Raw genomic sequence first — 19,808 nt, 5'->3', positions numbered from 1 at the left:
TGTAGCAAAAATTTAACATGCAGGCTTGTATGAAAGCTATATTTACCTCTTCCTCTTCCATGTAAATATATATTTCTATAAATTTATTTTTATTTTACTGAGAATTTACATCAGATATACAGAAAGTGAAGAGGTTTCAAAGTTATGAAAATTATTTGGAGGCTAAGTACTGAAAAAGTGACAGAATTACATGTCAAAAAGAAACCTTACACAACATATTTTACACATTTCTGTGCTCCATAAGCTCCTTTCTGAAATTTAATGATGAGACTGTATTTCAGAGGCAGTGTTCCATCTACAATTATAGACTAGAACAGCAGAGGAGGAATGAAATCGCTGTATGGGTCTGTTGGATCCACACACTATGTGTGATCCTTCACTCAATGCAAAGAACAGAATGAAAATCTGCAGGGCCTTACTTTTCCTTCTGTAGAAGTGCATTTGGTGATATTTCAGGTTTATCAGATATAAGAAATCTCAGTGTCTAATTCTGGCTTGAGATTTATTGATAACCAAACTAGACTCTCTTAAATATACAACTTTGACAAGATTTCACCTTTTAAGCTCTTCCAAAGTTTATGGACTAAGCCAACTAACATACAAGATTCTGCCAAAGCATTCATGAAATACTCACGCCTACTTAAAGGCACAACCAAGTAAAGGAAAATAGTGTGTCTCCTCAGATTCCCAACTGAGTCTAAAAATCGTATTTCACTCCGTTGTATCAGTGACACCAGAGGACTCTGTGCCTTGACTGAAACAGATGGAGGAGAGAGGCTTGCAGAGAATATCTTTTGTGTCTATGAGCAAATGAAGGATGTCCAATTTTGCAAGCATCAGCTATACATTTGGGAATGCCTGTGTTTGTCACAAGCATTACTAGGGCTTGGGGGTGAGTGAATGATCAGAGGACAGAATATTGCACAGAGGCACAGACAGAAGGCAGGAACAGAGTACTACAACATGCAGCTGTGTAAGAAGTAGTTGCTGTATAAAGGTAACGCTGTGTCTGCTTGGATTTAGTGGTTACCAATAGCAAGCCAGCATGTGTCAGCACTTATCATCACCTCTCTGCACTTGAAATAGCAAATAACCACAGTACTGCAGACATAGCTGAGGGCAAGGAAATGCTTCCTCTTTCCTGACAATTGCTGTAGCAAACAAAACATAATTAATGATGTCCTAATCCATTAAGGGAAGGAATGAAATGTGGTAGGTAGAAGACTTCAGAGCAGCTGAAGTAAGAAAAAAAGGAGAAGATATGAAGGTATTGGCAGCGTGAGAGTCCCTACAGAGAAGAATTAGGGGACAATCATTATGGTGAAGGTGATAGCAACCTGGAAAAACATGTAGGGATGTGAAACTTGAACTGCTAAAAGAGCAAGAATAAGAGTAAGTCAAGTAAAGAATCAGAATGAAAGACAGACAAAAATCACTTAGGAGCTCCTATTTATCTCTCTGCCTTAAGGACACATGAAGGATTTGAAGTGCTGCCAAAGCTATCTTTGTTTACATATAAACACCGATAAGAATTTATTTTGCCCTCCCCTCTTTCCCACACCCTTCTTGATATCTTGGAGACAAGAAGCTACTAATTACTAGACTAGAAAGAACAGAGGAAAAAAGTAATTTTTTAAATTCAATGTATTAGTGGCATTTATGCCTTTTTATGAAGAGAGGGGACACAAACATAAAGTATACTTGCTTGCAGTCTGGAAGAAAAAGGAATTTGAAAAAAGTTATTCAGGTTAAATATTCCATGTAAAGGAAAGCATTACCAAAATCGGTAAATTACCAACACTGACAAAGAATGAGGGAACTGATGGGAAGAAAAGGAATTTCAGTTTGTTCAATTCAATATTTTGAAAACAAAGCAAGATTTCCAGGAAGAGGTACTACTGTAGAGTAGTTGCTATTCCTATATCTAATAAGTTTTTTGGAAGGGGAGACAGTGCATCTGCCTCTTTGCAACTATATCAGCTACTATAATAAAAGATACTGCTTCCCCTTACAAAGCCTGCCTTTCTTAAAAGTTACATATTATGGCTTGCTTTGCTGCTCAAGTGGAAGGCTCCTTTCCCTTCTCCAGTGTTCTTTCCTTGCTCCAACTCTGGTGCTCTTTGAATCCCAAACTGAGTTGATTCAACTCACTAAACTGGCAGAAAAACAGGTTAGTTTAGCTACTTAGTTGAATCATTTATTGTGCAATCAGATTATTAACACACATGGAGCAAGAGGAAGGGCATAGGGACCTTTTCCAGACTAGGGACCAAGCCTAGGGATAGAGGGGTGGTACAAAACTTAGGAATAGGAGTGTCTGCTTTCTGAAGCAGCTATAGAAGGTAACTTCAATCTTATATCCTTACATCATCACAACTACAATAGAGTCAGTGAGCTAATAAACTCGACAAAGGAACATCACAGGTAGCTACTGTTATGTAGTTGATGTAGTGTAGTTATGTTATGTATCTGTTATGTGCCTCCTGCAGAACATCCATTTTGGATTAAGAGCTTTCCCAAATCAATGTAAAATATACATTTTCATACCTTGGGCATTGAATACAAGTTGAGGTAATTTGCATGACAGACCAGGGTGAATGCAGAAGTCTTCAAGTTCTTAAAGATTTTGAAAATAGATGAGGAAGAATATTCACTGGAATGAAATTCACAACAGACACAGGCAAACTAAGAGAAGGCAATAGAATAAAAATCAACTAAGAACAACCCTTCAAGGTTTCAAGATAGTAGGAGCTTTACAACTGGGATCCAAAGTTAGAGACCTTTGTAGGGGTAGTTTCAGGAGAACGAAAAGGACAAAAATAGATAGTTCAAAAACATCATGGGCAAGTAACACATTTGAATCTATAACTTAAAAATAAAGGAAGCTGACAGGATATTAATATGAAAAGTAGTGGGGAGAATTTCTCTCTTCAGGATTATGGGAAAAGTGAAAGTTAAGTTTTGTCTATAATCACAGAGTCACCAGAAGCAACAGTTCTTCATCATCACTTCTGTCATCACCTCTAGCTTATGTGGCCATGTGGTAAATTGGATCATCTCACTGATACGACTGGAAACTGATGTGGCTGAAACACACACATCATCAGAAATGCAAAGGAATGGAGAGGAACAAGTATCTCGGAAAAAAATGAGCCAATGTTCCCTTCAGAAGCCTTGAAGTGCAGTCTTAGACTGGCTGTGCTGAAACTTTGGTGATGCTAACCTAAAGGTTTGGTCGTATGAATGGTTTAACACATTGTTTCTGCTCCCAAGAGGCAGCTGTACGGCCTGTCTCCATGTTGATCCCGAACCCAACACATTTTTTTTATGTAGCTGTGCAATGAATCAGATTCCTAGCTGGGAATTAACTTAATGGGAAGAAAGCAGAAAGAGAGAACTGTTTAACTCAGCCCTACCACTTATATCATGGGCTTGGTTTGATATAGTAAATCTAGCTTTAGAACTCCTAGTGCCTGATCAAAAATGATATGGCACTACGATGCAAACCACTGATCCAGTATAAATTCACTCTACCAGCTTGAGTTTGTTTAAAGCAAAGCTCAAAACTGATAAATTAACTTTACAGTAGCAAGCTTTATGCTAATCAGATATGTCTTATACAGTCAGCATAAAATCCACAAAAGAGCACTAAGGCATTGTGAACTTTATATTTCATGTCTTAGCCTAATTCACATTTAACAGTGGCCCCACAGCTGATTCAGACTAGGTTAGCCCTGCTTACTGACTTAGTGGCACACAAATCCCCTATTAAAGGCCATGGAACAGCATTCTCTTTGGTCAGCAATTTAGTGGGACAGGTTCCATTTTTGCCTGTAGGAGACAGCAGAGTTGAGAAGAGAAAACATGATGGTAGGTAGATTGTTTCTACAACGTACCCAAGTAAGTGTAATGGTATTACTATAACCTTGTTCCACTTTTCCCCCATCCACAATTCCTACTGTTTCATTAGATTACGTTTAAAATTAGTTTGCAAACTGTGATGTTTCATGTTATTCAAGGAAATCCTATGTTAAAGATATTATTACTTCATTTTGGCTGATGTTAGTATCTACAAGCGCATTTTAGGGGTAGTAATGAGTATTTTGAAGTAAGTTATTCCAGCTCTTCTATAAGGATGGGTATTTTTAAGTTCTTGGTTACAGACCACAGCTTCCTATGGGTACTGCTAAGTCTCTCAATATTTGAGTGCAAGTTACGGGACAGTTGTTAGCCTCACACCTACTCTGGTCAGAGAACATCTGAGAACTTCAGCTGTCATTTGCACAAAGACATTTGTGCCTGGCTGTCACGGCTACAGAGAAATGTGAAAACACGTTAACTACACCCAGAAAAGCAGTCCTAAGTGTGCAGTGAAAAACATCTGGAAGGTAGGTTCTTTCTTTTTGAGATTTAAGACATTGAAAGTGTAAAAACACGGAGTAACAGGATTACCTTACTTCGTAGGGATGATTTGTGCACAACAGTCTTTACGAGTGCCAGACGCGCAGTGTTACGGGGCCGAGGGCCGCGTAAGGCCTGGGGCTGGCACTTCTCCTTTTTTTCTATCAAGTGGCAACTGCCCCTTCCCTGAGGGAGGAGGCTCCGGCGGGGAGCAGGCGTGCGCCCAGACCCAAGGCAAAACCAAGGCGGCCCTGCCTCCCCTTGCGCCGGGGGAGCGGCCCAGCTGCAGAGGGGGCCACGAGGACCGCGCCGGAGGGGCGACAGCGGGCAGCCGGCGGGACACGGAGCTCCCGCCGGAAGGGCGCCGGCGGCCCCGGCGGATCGCGGGGCCCCGATGCCGCTCCGGGGAGCCCCAAGCGCAGCGCGGCCCCCGCACGGCCGGCCGCGGCCGCACCGCTCGCCCTTCGCCGCGGGGGAGCAGCACCTCGCCGCCCCCCGCCTCGCGCGGCGCCGCGCAGGCGCGCTGCGAGCCGCCGCCGCCCGGGCGCTTGCGCAGTGGCGCCGGGCGCGCTGCCGTGGCTCCGGCCGCGGCGGAAGGCGGCGCTGCTGCTGCCGCCCGGCGCGGCGCGGCGCGGCCCGACCCGACACAAAGAGGAGGGCGGACGCGGCGGCTGCGGCTCCCGCCCGCCCGCCGCCCCCCGGCACCGCATGGCGGCGGCGCTGCGGCCGCCCCCGCGGAGCTCGGCACCGCGCTAGGCCACGGCCGAGCGCGCCCCCCTCCTCGCTCCTCTCCCGCCCGGCGGCCGCGGCGCCTCCGGCAGGAGCGGAGCGGCGCCGCGCCCCGAGCGCCTCGCTGGCTCCCGCCATGCCGCCCGCCGGCCGCCGCTCCCCCCGCCGCCGGCCGCCGCGGCTCCTGCCGGCGCTGGTGCTGCTGCTGGCCGCGCTGGGCGGCGGCGCCGCGCTGCCCCCGGGCTGCAAGTACGACGGGCGGCCCAGGAGCGGCGGCAAGGCGGCGGGCGGCCCCGCGGAGGCGAAGGTGGTGTGCAGCAACCTGGAGCTGGCGCAGGTCCTGCCCGCCGCCGCGCTGCCCAACCGCACGGTCACCCTGTGAGTAGCGGCGGCGGCGCGACGTGGACGGGCGAGGGGCGGGCGGCGGCGGCGGGGAGGCTGCTGGGGTGAGGCCCGCGGGGAGGCTGCGCCGCGGCGGGGCCCGGCGCGGGAGCGGCGGTGCCTTGGTTTGCTGTGCGGTGCTCGCGTTCAGCTTTCCGCTGAGGTGGTTTGTCAGGGAGAAGGCGATCTGCGGGGCGTTGGGTGAAGCTTTTGAACTTGGTTTTCAGAACGAGCCGTGCCTGCGCGGCGGGAGTAACCGGCGCGGCGTTACCTGCCGGGGCGGCGCGGCCGAGCCGGGCGCCGACGGCGGCGGCGCGCGGGCCGCGGCCTGCCGCCCTCCCGCCCCGCCGCCGCCCCTGCGCGGGCCCGGCCCGGCCCGGCCCGGCCCGGAGGAAGAAGTTTATCGCTGTCGCTTAAACTCCAGCGTGCGCATGTGGGCGGACGATGGGCATGTTGTTCTGCTGTTCTTCCTGAGGCGTGAACTGGTCACTCCTAGCAAAGGAGTTTTACAGCAGCACCGATTTTTCTTTCTTTTTTTTTTTTTTGGGGGGGGGGGATGGCCAAAAAAGTGAAATCTTTGTTCCTTTAGAGAGCCTAAGGTGCCTGTAACTGCTGTGGGAAGACTCAAGTGCATGCAAGTAGCCTGCAAGAAAATCAATGGAAATAAACTGACTTACGGGGTATAGCTTATAGATATTTATTTGTTTGTCCAGAAATCACAGGTGAGAATCATTTTTAAGGGTGGAGGTTTACAGCTATTTTTGAAAGACCAAATCTGAAGATTTGACAGTAATTTGAGTTTATTGAGCGCAGAATGTGTGTATACATAGTTCTGTCACAAGAACAGCAGTTTGACTGATGCTTTTGTGAGCTTTGATGCCACTGAAGCACCAGTAAAGGCGTCCCTGGGAAGTGACAGTGAGGTGTGGGGTCCATTCAGCAGCAGATGGGTGAATCTGGACCTATGAAAAAAGGTAAAGCCAAAAAAAAAAAAAAAAGGAAAAGGATTCAGGCTAAAATAGTTGTTCTTAGCTTGGAAATGTGCAGGGGCTCCAAGAACGTTTTTAAATGAGCTGTGAGGAATGAACAGAAATACTGACATCTGAAGTTTCTGAAGTGGAAAAGAAGGCAAAAAGTAAAAGATGATGGATGTTTAATCAACAGACTTACCTAGTCTTTGTTAAACTTCAGTGGTTCCTGAACAGTGGTTTACATCTGTTGATCTAACTGTTAAAAATGCAGTATTATCTGATAAAATTTGGATTAAAAGCACATGTTGCCTGCAGTTGACTGTAGTCTTTTGGTTCAGAAAACTTGGAGCTACAGATATGATTTCTGTGAAAGATGAGCAGGTATTGGGTGCAGCAGCACCTTGCTCTGAATGGAGTTTTGTTCACAACTCTAGTGGCAGAAGAGTTTGGAAGAATGGCTCATCTTTCATCTTGATTCTTCATATCTCTTCATTATGTAGAGCATATCCACATACGCTGATTAGTTGATTTTGCTTTTAACTGGCCTTTGAAGTACATAGTAACTTCTGAAATATTTATCTTCCTTTAAATACATACTGTTAAGCTTTTATATACATAGGAAAAAAAACAGAACGTGATTTTTTGTTATCTGTAATAACTGTCATGATTGTGTTGATGCAGTTAATGTGAACACACACTTTGAAATTTTATTGAAATATAAAGTGAAAATTATTAAACTAATGCCCCCCCCAAGGTAGTGGATACAATACCTGTGGTGTTTTGGGCTCTTCCACATTTGTTCGCTTCGAAGTGACACAACTTCCCATATCTCTGAGATCATTGCTTTATTGAATGATAAAATAGGTAAATAGGTTAGAAAGTTTTGGTGATTTGTCAGGTGGTTTGCCAAGTGCCATTTCACTAACATGCTGATTAGTATTGGTTGAGTTAATCATTATCTATAATCTTTTGCTAAAAGTGACTTTTTCCCAAGTTGGTATTTAGAAATGCAACACTTACTGGATAGTGGAAGGTTGTCTGATTAAAGTCAAAGTGCTTTGAGTTATCTTGAATCATGATTCTCGTGGGATTTTTCTATTAAGATAAACACTTGTTCTGTTATAGCTTTTTGGATTAGTATATCACTGGAGAGATAAGTGGCTGAAAATAGACCATTGTTGTAGATCAGTTGAAATTAATTCAGTTAACTTTATGTTGGCTTTTGTTTTAAACAAAACAAATTTAAATATAAAGCTAAATATTTTTAATGTACTTTTACATGAAATATTTTGTTACTATGTTTTCGGGCATGAGCTAGGAAGGACTCATATTAAGTGATCCTATGCTTTTCAGAAATCGTTGTTCTATCCTCATCACAGAAAAGCTAATAAATTTCAGTAGACCAGCTGCTGTGCGTTTCACATCTACAACTCCATTTTTTTATCCCCAAATATTTTGGGGAACAAAACTATAAAAAGTGAAGGAATAAGAAAAACAGTGAAAAATAGAGACTTTATTATTGAGAAGGATAGGAAGCAAACAGTGGGAGAGCAGTAAGTAATGAAGTATAGAAAGACATGTACAAGAGGAAAAGGTGATGTTTATGATTTCTACCGCTATTATAAATTGAGATTCTGTTAGATTCTGATTAGACTTAGCTAGTGCATTACTAATCAATTAGATGAAATTCCAAGGTGAGTTTGAGTTTAGCTATGTGTAAATAGGGGGCAGGCTATTTTATGGACTTAGTTAATTAGAAAATAATCTGTGATTCAAATGAAGAGTGAATCTACGTGGACATGCACAGACAGCTTTGATCTTCTCAGTTTAACTGGTGTGAAGATGGCCTAAATGGGCGCATGTAATTTTATGCTTTATCTAATATGCTCTGTATGGAGTACCTAATGCTCTTGTAATAGTCTGTGATAAGATATCCATGGTTATTGTTCATTTCTTAGCTGCAGGTTCGAATGAGGGTGTCTAACTTGTTGGATGTTAACAGTTACTTAGCTCTGTGGAAGAGAATGTATAATCCCATTGAAACAAGCCCATTAGATCGTAAAGCTTGTTGTTTGTTGGGAATTTTTAATTACACATAGATTATTCTGTGGATAAGAATATAAATAAACAGAGGAAAAGCACATTGACTTTAAAGAACTGTGTTTCTTTAAAACACAGGAATCGTGATGGTTTGCAAAACGTGTGCCCATATATACTGATACGAATTTATGAGCATGAGTGCTTGCAATTGCAAGTGTTAGAATTTTACAAGCATTGAACATTGGCCTGGATTTATGTTCAGAACTGTTCAAAGATATGCTTAACTGGACTGCTGTTGAGAAACATCTTGAAATGTATGTTTTGTCCGGTTCCCAAGTGCAACCACGTTGAACTATATCTGTATCTATTAAGGAGCTGAAAGGAACTTTACTCTGTTCCATTGTTAGTCGCACAAATTCCTAGTATTTTAAAAGGAAAAAGTCAGTCACATCGAAAGATGTATTTTTCTCTTTCGTGCAGAAGAGGGCTCTAAAAGTTTTAAGAAGAAACGAGTGATTATTATGCACTGACTGATATTCATGATTTTTAATTTTCTGTTTTTGAGACATCACCTGAAGCTTTGCTAACCTCTTCTGATTTTGTTTGCTTTACTGAGCTGAGCCTTCCAAGAGTACGTTGGGGGAAAAAAATTACCTTAGCTAAATAAATGACAAATGAGATACAGGTGTAGTAAGTGTATTCTGTGAAAGTTTGTTTTTTTTGTGGGGGAGTGTTGAAGTACATTTACATTACTAGCTTGAAGATATTCTTGACAGCTAATCCCTCATTGTTAAAATAGTCATTTTAAAATTTTTATTGATACTTGGCACTTAAACTTTGGATAACAATAATTTTTGAAGATGTGGACTGCTAATAACTCCTATTACAACTTACCTTAGCAGTTCCTTCACTTGAAGGATACATGGACTATGCAGAACATATTTCTCATGAATGCATAGCAGAGACATTACAATACTTAAAGGTGTTGTATGCAAAATTTCTTCGTTGGCAGTTATCTGTGCATACTTCTTTTTACCAATGGCATCCAACATGCAAAAATCATTAGGAATATTTAATTTTCTGTCCAAGATAAACTTATCGTGATCTAGTCAAGATACTCTTACCAGATTTTGTGTACATTTTTTACCTTATTGAGAAGATAGCAATCTGCATTCAAAATCAAATTCATGCTTTACTATATATTCTCTTCCATTTTATTGTGGAAATACTGGAAATGTGCAAATACTATCATAGTACAATGTTCTTTTGTAACTGTATACACTTACTTGTATATTTGAGCACAATAAGAAAACTGAGGCCACAGTTCAAACAATTCTATTTTTTTCATGGTAAGTTGTAACATCTTGTTCTGTCTAAATAACTATTCAACTTTTGAAGGTATTACGAGGGCACAGTGCAAGGTGTTAGTATATGCTCACTGGGACACCCAATTAAGTTTTGCATGGTTCTGCTGTTTCTTAATGTTGCAGTAATGTCTTTAACATATGCGATGGATTGGCATGGGTAATTGTCTTCATGCAACAATGACTGTGTCAATACATACTTTTAAAAAATTCTTATATTCAGGTGTTTTTGAATTGTTTTAGGTACCTTTCAAAAAGAGGTCATTGTAGTTTCAGTAAAACATGAAGAATTAAAAACATATCTTCTGTACCATAGATACCACTATATACAGATACTATATACAAATGCAGATTTCTAATTCTCAGAGACAAAATATTTTATGTAGAATTATTCAATACCTTTCTTGCATAAATATATCCATAATAAGCCATGCCCTCTATATGTTCATTAGCCCGTCAGTATTTTAGATGCTTGATGCATTGTACTGTATTTAGCCTTATGAAGAAATATTTTCATCTTCAGGATAATGCTTTTCTTCCTCCTTTGCTGTCGTCTTTTATTGATCAGCAGTAATCCTGTTTTTGTTTCAGTTCTGAAAATCTATCCAAATAAGCATTTAGAAGTTACTGCAAGAATTAAAGAAATAGAACTTGTGCTGCAGCAACGAATGAAGAGTGGAGGAAAACATACGCCTCATTCCTTTTTGCTTGCAGTTTGTGTGCATTTTATGAGTTATATTTGTACCTTAAAATCAGCATGGAGATGCAAGATTAGATTTTTTCAGAACTTTATCATTCCCATATATATTTTGTGTGGACTAGTTATGTTGTAGGTTCATAAATTTGTCATTCCTGTTTTATTAGTCTTTCTCTTCACCACAATATTTGCTTTTTTTGAATCTGTGCACAGTACATACTTTTTAATCTTCATGGATTAACTACTTGTACAAAAAAAGCATGTTTCTTTTCATTAGTGGTAGTAAATTATTTTAAATTCAAGAGCTTCAGAGAAAATAAAATATTTTCATGATAGTTTTGCTTTTTGAGGTGAGATAACTAATGAATTTTAGATGCATCTTTTAGACTCTTAAATAAAAAGCATTTAACTCTGGTTAAATAGATGAGATAAATATTTTCACCTTTGGCTTTCACTGTGTAACTGTTGAGCAGTGAAAATAATGATACTGTTCTGTCCTTAAGACTACCACAGTAGTATAGATCATCTGTTAATTACTGCGTGCATTACTCCGTTCTAAATAAAGTTTGACACAAGGTACATCTAATGGTGCAGTACTGTACTGTTTTACAGATCTCTGAGCATCTTAGTGTGCATGGGAATGTCTCTCTTCTGCAGTGCAGCACTAGGTAGAGGTGGTAAGTCCATAAATAGTATAGTTATGTTGGTGTTGTGTGTGATCCAAGCTAATCAGCCAATTTTTGACAGGGCTGCAGAGGTGTCATATTTGGAGTAGGAACTTGATATACTTTGTAAAAGTGGCCAAGCTGTGCCTTTTGGCATTTAAAAGAAAACTTGCCAAGTTTTGACCAAATTTAAGAAATTTTTGAAAAAATTATTCAGATTCATTGAAGGCTTTTTTGGAATTAGACAGTTTAATTCCACAGTTCTGTCTGTGCTTGACAATGTGTCCTAGATTTGGTCATGGCAAGTCTTGAACATTACAGCTGTAGGGAGCTGAGGGCTGTCCATCTTCATGTGCTTGATCTAAGAGTGAAAAGGCTCCGTGTACTGACTGTTATCTCTGCTGGATCAGCCCAATTTAGAGGAATAAAAAGATGCTCGGGGGTAAAGAGAGGGAGATCAGGGTCTAGATGTGGTATGAAGAAAGGCACAGAAATTAGATTAAGAGAAGCCTTCTGGAAGAACAGAGAAAATTGCAGAAACTGATTGGTCAGAGGGAACTGAAATGATAGGGTTGATTTGGGTGGATTGGTTGGTTATAGAGATGGAGAATCTCAGAATTGCTTAAGAGGGAATGAAAAGAGTAAATAAGGTAAGTAGTGCTGAAGGCAAAGTGCAGCTGGTTTAGCAAAGAGATGGGCAAAAATCATTGGAAATTCAGCAGATACCCAGGGAACCTGTAAAGACAAGATCAGTGAAATTTATTCCACTCAGAACAAGAAAACTTTATGACTTAATCCGTGGTGTTATGGAAGAGATTTTATGTTGAAGCTTTTATATAGCATAAAACAGAAGTTGTGTGCTGATTTCTAACATTGTAAAACATCCAACTAGCTGGTCTAGTATCTTGTACTCTTGTTTCAGGATGACAGCCTGTGTGGTCAGCTTAGGTTAACAATAACTTAAACCAATTCCAATCCTCAACATTCAGTATTGATAGTGTAGTTATACCCATCTGTTTCTATGAGATGCAGTGAGCTGATGCTACAACTCTGTGCTGGAAAAGAGGTCCTGCTCCTAGTGACACAGAGGAGGAGGTCAGGAGCAAGGCAGGGGGAAGTGTGATCTCGCCCTTCAGGCTGCAGTGAGCATTCATCCACGTTCAGCTGCCTGTAAAACTGAAGCCTAAACTGGAGTTGCCACATTTCTGACTTCACCTCTCAGCCTCTGGCTATGTGGATTTCTTCATCCCTTGTCACTATATTAATGCTTGTCTGGACCCACACTGAGTCAGTTCAGGCACCTAGACTATCCAAAAGCTGTTGACTTCTGTAGGAGTAGGCTATAAACATTTATGAAAATACATCTTGGTGTACTGACGGTTAGAAGAAGTACCTTCTAGCATGTCTAGACAGAATACTTTCTTATCAGAAAGTATTATCTTACATGTGGTTTCTAGAAATGTAAAAACATGAGAGACTGTGGCCTTCAGAGTATGTACTAAAATTAACACTTCTGTGAAACAACATGTAGAATATATTGGCCCCCACAAGAATAGGCATGTTTAGTAACTGTTTAAATTAGCAGGTCTGGCTAGATTTCACAGTGTTTCCTGTGAAGCGAGTTGCTCTGTTGCATGTGTTCATGGAGACTAGGACAGTAGGGTAAACTTGCACTAAAACACAGGAACTAAAAAGTGTACGTCTGTATATATCAGGCAATAATCTCAACATGACCACATCTGAATAGCAAGAAAAAAAAAACTTGAATAGCTGTGTACAGTTAGCATTGTTGCATTTATAAATGAATAATGTAGGAGTTGTGCAGAAAAATTATTGTTCATCATTACATTGTATAAAATCAGCTCACTGCTAGTTCAAAATGGAAGAGATATAAATAGACACAGTAGTAGTTCTATAATTTCATTACTTGTGGATGCCTTAGTTTAAAATCTTTAATCTTATTTAATGTGAGGATTTTTTTTTGTTTGCATAATAATGAAAGTGCATAGTAAATCTTAATATGCTGCAAACTTATAAACATATAGTTTCTTTTCTAAGCTTCCTCAGTTATATTTTTATTGAATTGGAAAATATATCCTACTTCTGTAGGAGCTTTGGAAAGATTGATTGTTCTTTTGCTGTAGAATAACTTGTGGAATGTTTTCATTTCAGGAATTACTTCTAAGCAAGTAGTGTGCATGTTCTGCTCAGTACAGTATGTTTTTTGCCTTTGATACCAGTAACTCACTAGAAGGCAAAATACTAACTATTGAAAAATACTGTTTTTATATCCTTGTGAAATCATAACTTCTACAAATAAACTTTGAAAAATGTATTTTTCTTCTTGTGTGCTTACTGCTTTCAGCAGAAAGCATTTTTTTTTTTTGATTGTACAGATGGTAACGTTAGTCCAATTTTTGCTGGTTGTGGGTTTTCCAGTCCTTAGAGTATACAACCGTCATCTTGAAATGGTCTGATTTATTTTCCGCTTCCTCCCTCACTATTTGGGTCTTGTAAACTCTGTTCTGGAAGCTGTTTCAACATTCAGCTAAGAGTTACTTCATCTCCCATTCTTTGCACTTCTTGGATACCATTTGGAATTTTTATAATAGTATTAATGGATTTGTAGATTGTAGTAGTATCAGATGAAAGGTTTTATTTGTGGGGTTTGGAGATTTCATTCTGAATTCCTGTCTAGTTGTCAAGTCTGTCTAATCTAAAACAAAACTTGCTGTTATATTACTACTTTATTCTAAAGGTAAAAACAAAACAAGCCTTTTTTATCGCTGTATCAAAAAGAAAGTGATGGTTATATCACATTTAATATCCACTGTGCAAACTTCTGTTTGTAAAAAGAACAGGCTTTGGATTTGACTGCGCAGTTCAGTTTTTCTTCCTAGCAACTCTGCATCTGTTACTCAAAGCAATAAATGAGAGTCAGAGATGAATTTCTTTGCAGAGTTTTACTAAGTTCTTGTGTCATTTCATGGAGGAGAACAATAATAAGGCTTTCACATCCAGTATATGTTCAACAAAGGAGCATCTCAGTAATTTATGGGATAGGTGAGGGATCTGTGTGGGTGGTTTTGGTATTACTCTGTTGTGTTGTTTTTTTTTTTTTTTGTTCCCCCCCCCTCCCCCCCCCGAAGTGCATCCTTGCAGAGCACCTTTCTGTCTATACAACCATTCCACTCAGAGGAGATTTGTTACTTTAAAATAACTTTGAGATGCTATCATTATTCTACAACTTATTTTTCTGCTAGTTTTTCTTTCAAGTTTTGTATGTTTAATTCTTGTGACTATGAGTATATTTGCATCCTGTAGGTTGTATATCACCTTGTGCTCTTATGTAACAGTTGGACAGGCAGAATACGTTTGTTCCAAGCACATAGTGTTGATCATAAAAATACCCGGGTTGGGGCTAGTAAGACATACAGAGCAACAGTGACATGGGGCTATGAAAACACCTTGATAGGCTTTCCAGATACTCTAGGGTAAACATTTGATGTTGTAAGGTCACCTGTTAAAACAGAATGGAGCTGAATATCTATCATTTTCCCCCTAATTTTTTTAATAGTGGAAGTTAGCATATTTTCAGCATTACTTTTCCCTTAGGAAACGTTGCGGTCTTAAACTAGTAACTTAGTATTATTATTGATCACAAATAATTGTCTGTGTTTAAGTGATTCATAATAGTACATCATTTCACTGTACCTTGATTCTGAAATTGGATGTAAAATGTCTGCTTTGAAATAATGCTTGTGTTTTGTCCTCATATGCCACATCCCTAAACACTTCAAATAATGTATAGACTAAATATATTAATAGCAAGTTGTAAACTTCATTTTTTAAAGATTACACTTACACATTTTTAAGTGTGATGAAATATCTTAAGTTATATGGAGTGTTGTAAAATCTATCATTTATTGTACTAAACCTTTATGGCTGAGCAAGTAACAGCCTCTGCAGAGAAAATACTAAATCAGCCTGACTGTATTGTGTTCATCACACTCCAGAGAGAAATTTACTTAGTGCACACATATTCTGAAGCTTCTACTTTAGACCTATTATTTTATAGGTGATGTCAGAAAACTAGGACTTTTAATGTTTGTTTAGTTTAAATTTAATTCAGTCAATTAAAGCTACTTTTGAAGTGGTTTCTGCTCCATCTTAAATAACTCCTTTATCTGGAAAAGGTGCAAGTTCAGTCAGTAGAGCTTAAAATGAAGTCAATTATAACTAAAATACAAATGATCTTTCTGCTACCAAAGATTGTAGTTTGCTTGCTTGTGTTGACTCAGGTGTTTTCTGGCTCTCATATTTATAAATATGTATTTCTACAAATACAAATATAGGAAATTATCCCTTTTCTGAATCTATTTTCATGCTTTTAAATTTTATGATAAACTAAAACCTCAAAAATATTTGGCATATGCTTAATAAAAGTATCTGACTGTTCTTTCAAGTATGTTGATTTTAAAAAATTAAAGAAATGTTGTAGTATTATAAGAAAATGTTGACTGGAATAATGAGCTGTGCAGGAAGCAGTGTGACTTGCTAGAGAGCACTTTTTGTTTGCAAACTGGTGCTCTTTTTCCCATGTTAATCTAATTTCTTAAAGTTCTAAATCTTTTGACCGTTTGCTTCCTTCATGAAAAAGAAACAAAAAAGAAATTCTAATATATCTGTATGCATGGTACTGTATTTTTTTGCATCACATTCACTTTATTTTTTTAAGGTATTTTTTTGTTTTACGTTCTTTACAGAAATAAACTAAGCACTCTGTTTTAGCTATTTGGAAACATGGCAACATAATGACATTTGTAGAGATTATGGTTCAGAGATTATTCCACTGTCTAGCTTTAAATACTGAAATATTAATAAAAAATAACAAACAGTTTTCCTGCGAAGGCAGGTATTTCCATGATGGAAATACTTTAACTGAAATACAGGGGAAGGCGGAAACACTAATTTATCCAATTTGACATGATAAGAAGTGTTAATGTATCATTCTCCCCCATCATTTTTTATTTTCTTAAAGAAAGCATAAGAAGTTAATCGGCCAACATACGTGTTTCGGTACAGGTTAGGATCGATCTTCAGGAAGGATGATGTTCAAGTCTGAAGCTTTTCAAAGAACAATTAATTTCACCTAAGTCCTGAATTACCTCCTTCATTGATTATTTAGGAAACTAATGTAACTGTCTCAATTTTGGCAGCTAAATCAGGTGAATGAGTCTAAGATCAAATGCTAGCTAGTCCAAGGAACATGCATACAACACTGTTAATTGTGTGTGAAGTACTGTGAGTGTTGTTTGCTTGTTTGAAGATTAACTGAATGCTGTAAATAGAGAACAGTTTGAGTGAGCTAATAAGCTTGGCTGGTACTGGACATCTCTAAATACCTTCTCAGCCTCCCCTGATTCTTGAAGTGGACCCAGAAGTTTCTCTCAGTCTCTTTTTCCACATTTTTTTTCTTTAAAGGTGGATGTATTTAAAACACTTGAAAACTATGTATCTAAGACTCATTAAGCCAAGTGATGTAATGCATTGCTTGTAATCTAGAGTTGGTTGCACTGCAAGTGGTCATGCAACACTTTAACAAACCACAAAACTTTAGTCTTACTACTCATGAGAAAGCAACGCCAAAAAAGTATTGTTTTAATGTTGCTGTACATTTGTTGAGCAAGTTTTGCTCTGTTTTCTAGTTCTGTACAATTAACAGAAAAATGTACTTTAATAGCTACTAACTGGGCAGTCTGCACACTGATCTTAGTTCCCTTTATTTTTGTTTCTGACTCTACTTCAGGTAACTATGAGTTGTGTTTGGAATGATGGATTTCACAACAGTTAGAGCACTTTTGTACATGTACCTATGTCAATATTCTAAGCCCAAAGTGCTATCTTAAAAAAAAAAGAAAAAAAAGAAAAAAAAAAATAAACTTAACTGATAGCACTGTGATACCTTCATAAAAGTGAAGACTCAGGTATGACATAAATGTCATTACCTGAGTTACACGGTTCTGGTACACTCGCTGTCAAAATGAAGCTGTTTGCATAGATGGGTATTTCCATGTTTTATTCATGAAGTGCTAATTCTTGTCACTAGACAATAAATGTTGTGCATGGGAGGAAAGTTGTGGATGTTTTTCTGGTTTTTGGAATTTGTTTTGTTTTATAATGGGAATTGCAAAGGATGCCTGGAAGATGTTTCAAGCTAGAAAGAAAATCTCTTAGTGGCACTTGCAAGTGCTGTAATCGTAGATGGTGTTCACTAGGGTTTTAAGAAGAACTTGGAGATAAAGAAGTCAAATGATGAATGTCTGAACTTTTGCTTAAAATGAATTTGATTTCTCAGGGTTGGAGAGTGGCAAATGTATTGCTGACTTTTAGAAAGGCATCAGAAGTTCTGGGGAACCGTATGCTTCTAAGTCTGATGTTTTCACTGGACAAATCAGCAGAACTTATAATAAAGAATAGATGTGGTGGATATATTTATTTGGAAAATTTACGCTTACGGATGATCCAGTTGATATAATGAGACACAGCAGCTTTTGCAGAAGGCTTTTTTCAATCCGTTGCCAAAGACCTGTGATGAAAATATTATGTCAGCATAAAAGGGAAAAACACTGCATGAACAACTAACTTGCTAAAGAATAAGCAGCAGGTACAGAAGTAAATGGTTCTCCCCTCTCAGTGGAGAGAGGCATGAGTGGAGTCTTAAGAGACTTGTAATCTATAATGTGTTTGTTAATGGCCTGTAAAATAGAGTGAGTAGGGGGTGATAGAAATTGCTGGTGAGTTACTTATCATAGTAAGAATGGGGGTCACCTGAAGAATTCTTGAAGAAATTTATGACGCGGAATGACTGGGCAATAAAATGGCAGAAGTAACGCACTGCAGAAGTGGGAATCGTATACTGGTGGTGCTAGGGAACACCAATCCCATCTTCATATATAAACTGATGGCCACTGAGCTGATGATTAGCACGGAGGAATGACATGTTTGTTCGTTTGTTTGTTGTCTTGTAGTTCCATGAAATCTTTATTGCCGATTCCGAGAATTGAAATTAAGGCAAGGCAAATCAGCTGTTAGGAGTTGCTAGGGAAATAAGAAACAAAACAGCATCATTTCCCCTGAGTAGATTCAGATCTGTCCACACATTGAATACTGTTTTCAGTTCTTGTAGTCTTTACCCTCAAAAATTTTTGAGGGTAATAAAGCTGGAAAAAGCTTAGAAGTGATTAAGAAGTCACGAAATGACTTTTGTATGAGGAGTAATTAAGTAAAATATGAATCTTCCAGCTGGCAAGAGACAATCTAGAATTCTACCCTCTTTTCATCTCTCATAATTACGTAGACAGGGATTGATTACTGTTTGTTTCAGTACAAGAACTAGGAAGCATCACATAACGCTGATGGGAGCTGCGTTTAAAGCAAATGAGATGTCAGGTTCTTCATGTAATGGAGTGTTGTGGATGACAAAATTTTACATGGTTCAAAAGGAATATGGGCAAATTCATGACAGAAAAGTTCAGCTGTACAGAAACCAGATCCATCTAAGTAAGGAAACAACCAGCTCTACGAGGAGTTTCCTAATTTGAGGATAATTGAAGGCTGTGAGAGTGAAGAGAAGAATCATATGCTGCCTCTTTTCTTAGGCATCTGCTTTCAGACACTACTGAAGAACAGGGTCCTGGGCTAGAAGGGCTTTATCTAGTTATTCATGTTGAAGAGGGAATTTGCAGCCATTTGGTTCTTCGAGGGCAGAAAGGAGGGCATGGCTAGAAGTAGAGGACTTCTTGCGGAGCTTATTTGTCAGTGTCTTGGTTGCCTCAGTAAGAGCAAAGAATTGCATTAAGGAGAAAGTGTGAGGGGCTCTGTTGGGAAAGGAGGCATGACGTGAGAGAAGCTCATAGGTTAATAATGTCAACTTACATGTTATTTAGGGCATGTAGCATAGAAAATCCTCTTTTTCCCCCCCTCTTTGTAATATTGGGCAGTGCTGTCACATACACCTCACAGGCATTGTAGTGTAATATAAAGGCTGTTAAACAGAAAGATTGGGTGGAAGGCTTAGCACCAAAAGTGTAAGCTGCAGCAAATGATTGTATTGTCAAATTGGTAATATATTGATACTGTCTATTTTTGTTTACAGGATTCTGAGTAACAATAAAATAACGGAGTTGAAGAATGGTTCCTTCTCTGGATTAAGCCTTCTTGAAAGATTGTAAGCACTTCTTTGAAAGCAACTTTCACTTAAACTGAATTTATGCTGTTTGTTTTCATTAAATAAGGTCTTTTGTTGTGAGAATTATTGAGAGATGTTTCTTTTTCTTTTTTTTTTTTTTTTTGGTAATGGAGGAGTTAGCATGCTCAAGTATTTTCTTCATGAAAATAAATGTTTTGTAACAAAGAGTTTAGCAAAAGCTGCTTTCCTGAAGCTAGATGTAAGAGAAGAAAATGCAAAAAGAAATACCTAAACCCCACTTTGTCTGGCGCAGTAACTAAATGTGCCAGTTTACAGGAAGGTGGTGACTCTCAAATGCCTTCAGGTGAG

At 39.2% G+C, this 19,808-nt stretch overlaps 2 protein-coding genes across 4 annotated transcripts in view; one reads left to right on the top strand and one right to left on the bottom strand.

The window, feature by feature from the left end:
- Window positions 1-5,268, bottom strand: part of LOC134139763 (uncharacterized) — a 31,870-nt gene extending 26,602 nt beyond the window's left edge. The window contains exons 1-2 of the mRNA XM_062574506.1: window positions 5,249-5,268; window positions 4,453-4,684 (exon numbers count right to left, since the gene is read on the bottom strand). Coding sequence (XP_062430490.1) covers window positions 4,453-4,684; window positions 5,249-5,268 — 252 coding nt within the window. The remainder of the gene's footprint in view (window positions 1-4,452; window positions 4,685-5,248) is intronic.
- Window positions 5,267-19,808, top strand: part of ADGRA3 (adhesion G protein-coupled receptor A3) — a 55,765-nt gene continuing 41,223 nt past the window's right edge. For 2 of the 3 annotated variants that reach the window (XM_062575396.1, XM_062575395.1), the window contains exon 1: window positions 19,463-19,478. Coding sequence is in view for 1 of the 3 variants with exons in the window: in XM_062575394.1 (XP_062431378.1) it covers window positions 5,267-5,508; window positions 19,407-19,478 (314 nt within the window). In the remaining 2 variants the exon portion in view is untranslated. Of the gene's footprint in view, window positions 5,509-19,406; window positions 19,479-19,808 lie in introns of those variants that run through there. The other variant, XM_062575394.1, reaches the window with a different exon arrangement.

The sequence above is a fragment of the Rhea pennata genome, chromosome 4, assembly GCF_028389875.1.
Source record: "Rhea pennata isolate bPtePen1 chromosome 4, bPtePen1.pri, whole genome shotgun sequence".
Taxonomy (NCBI): Eukaryota; Metazoa; Chordata; class Aves; order Rheiformes; family Rheidae; genus Rhea; species Rhea pennata.
The sequence above is the reverse complement of the archived record's forward strand: the minus strand, read 5'-3'. Positions and strand labels throughout refer to the sequence as shown.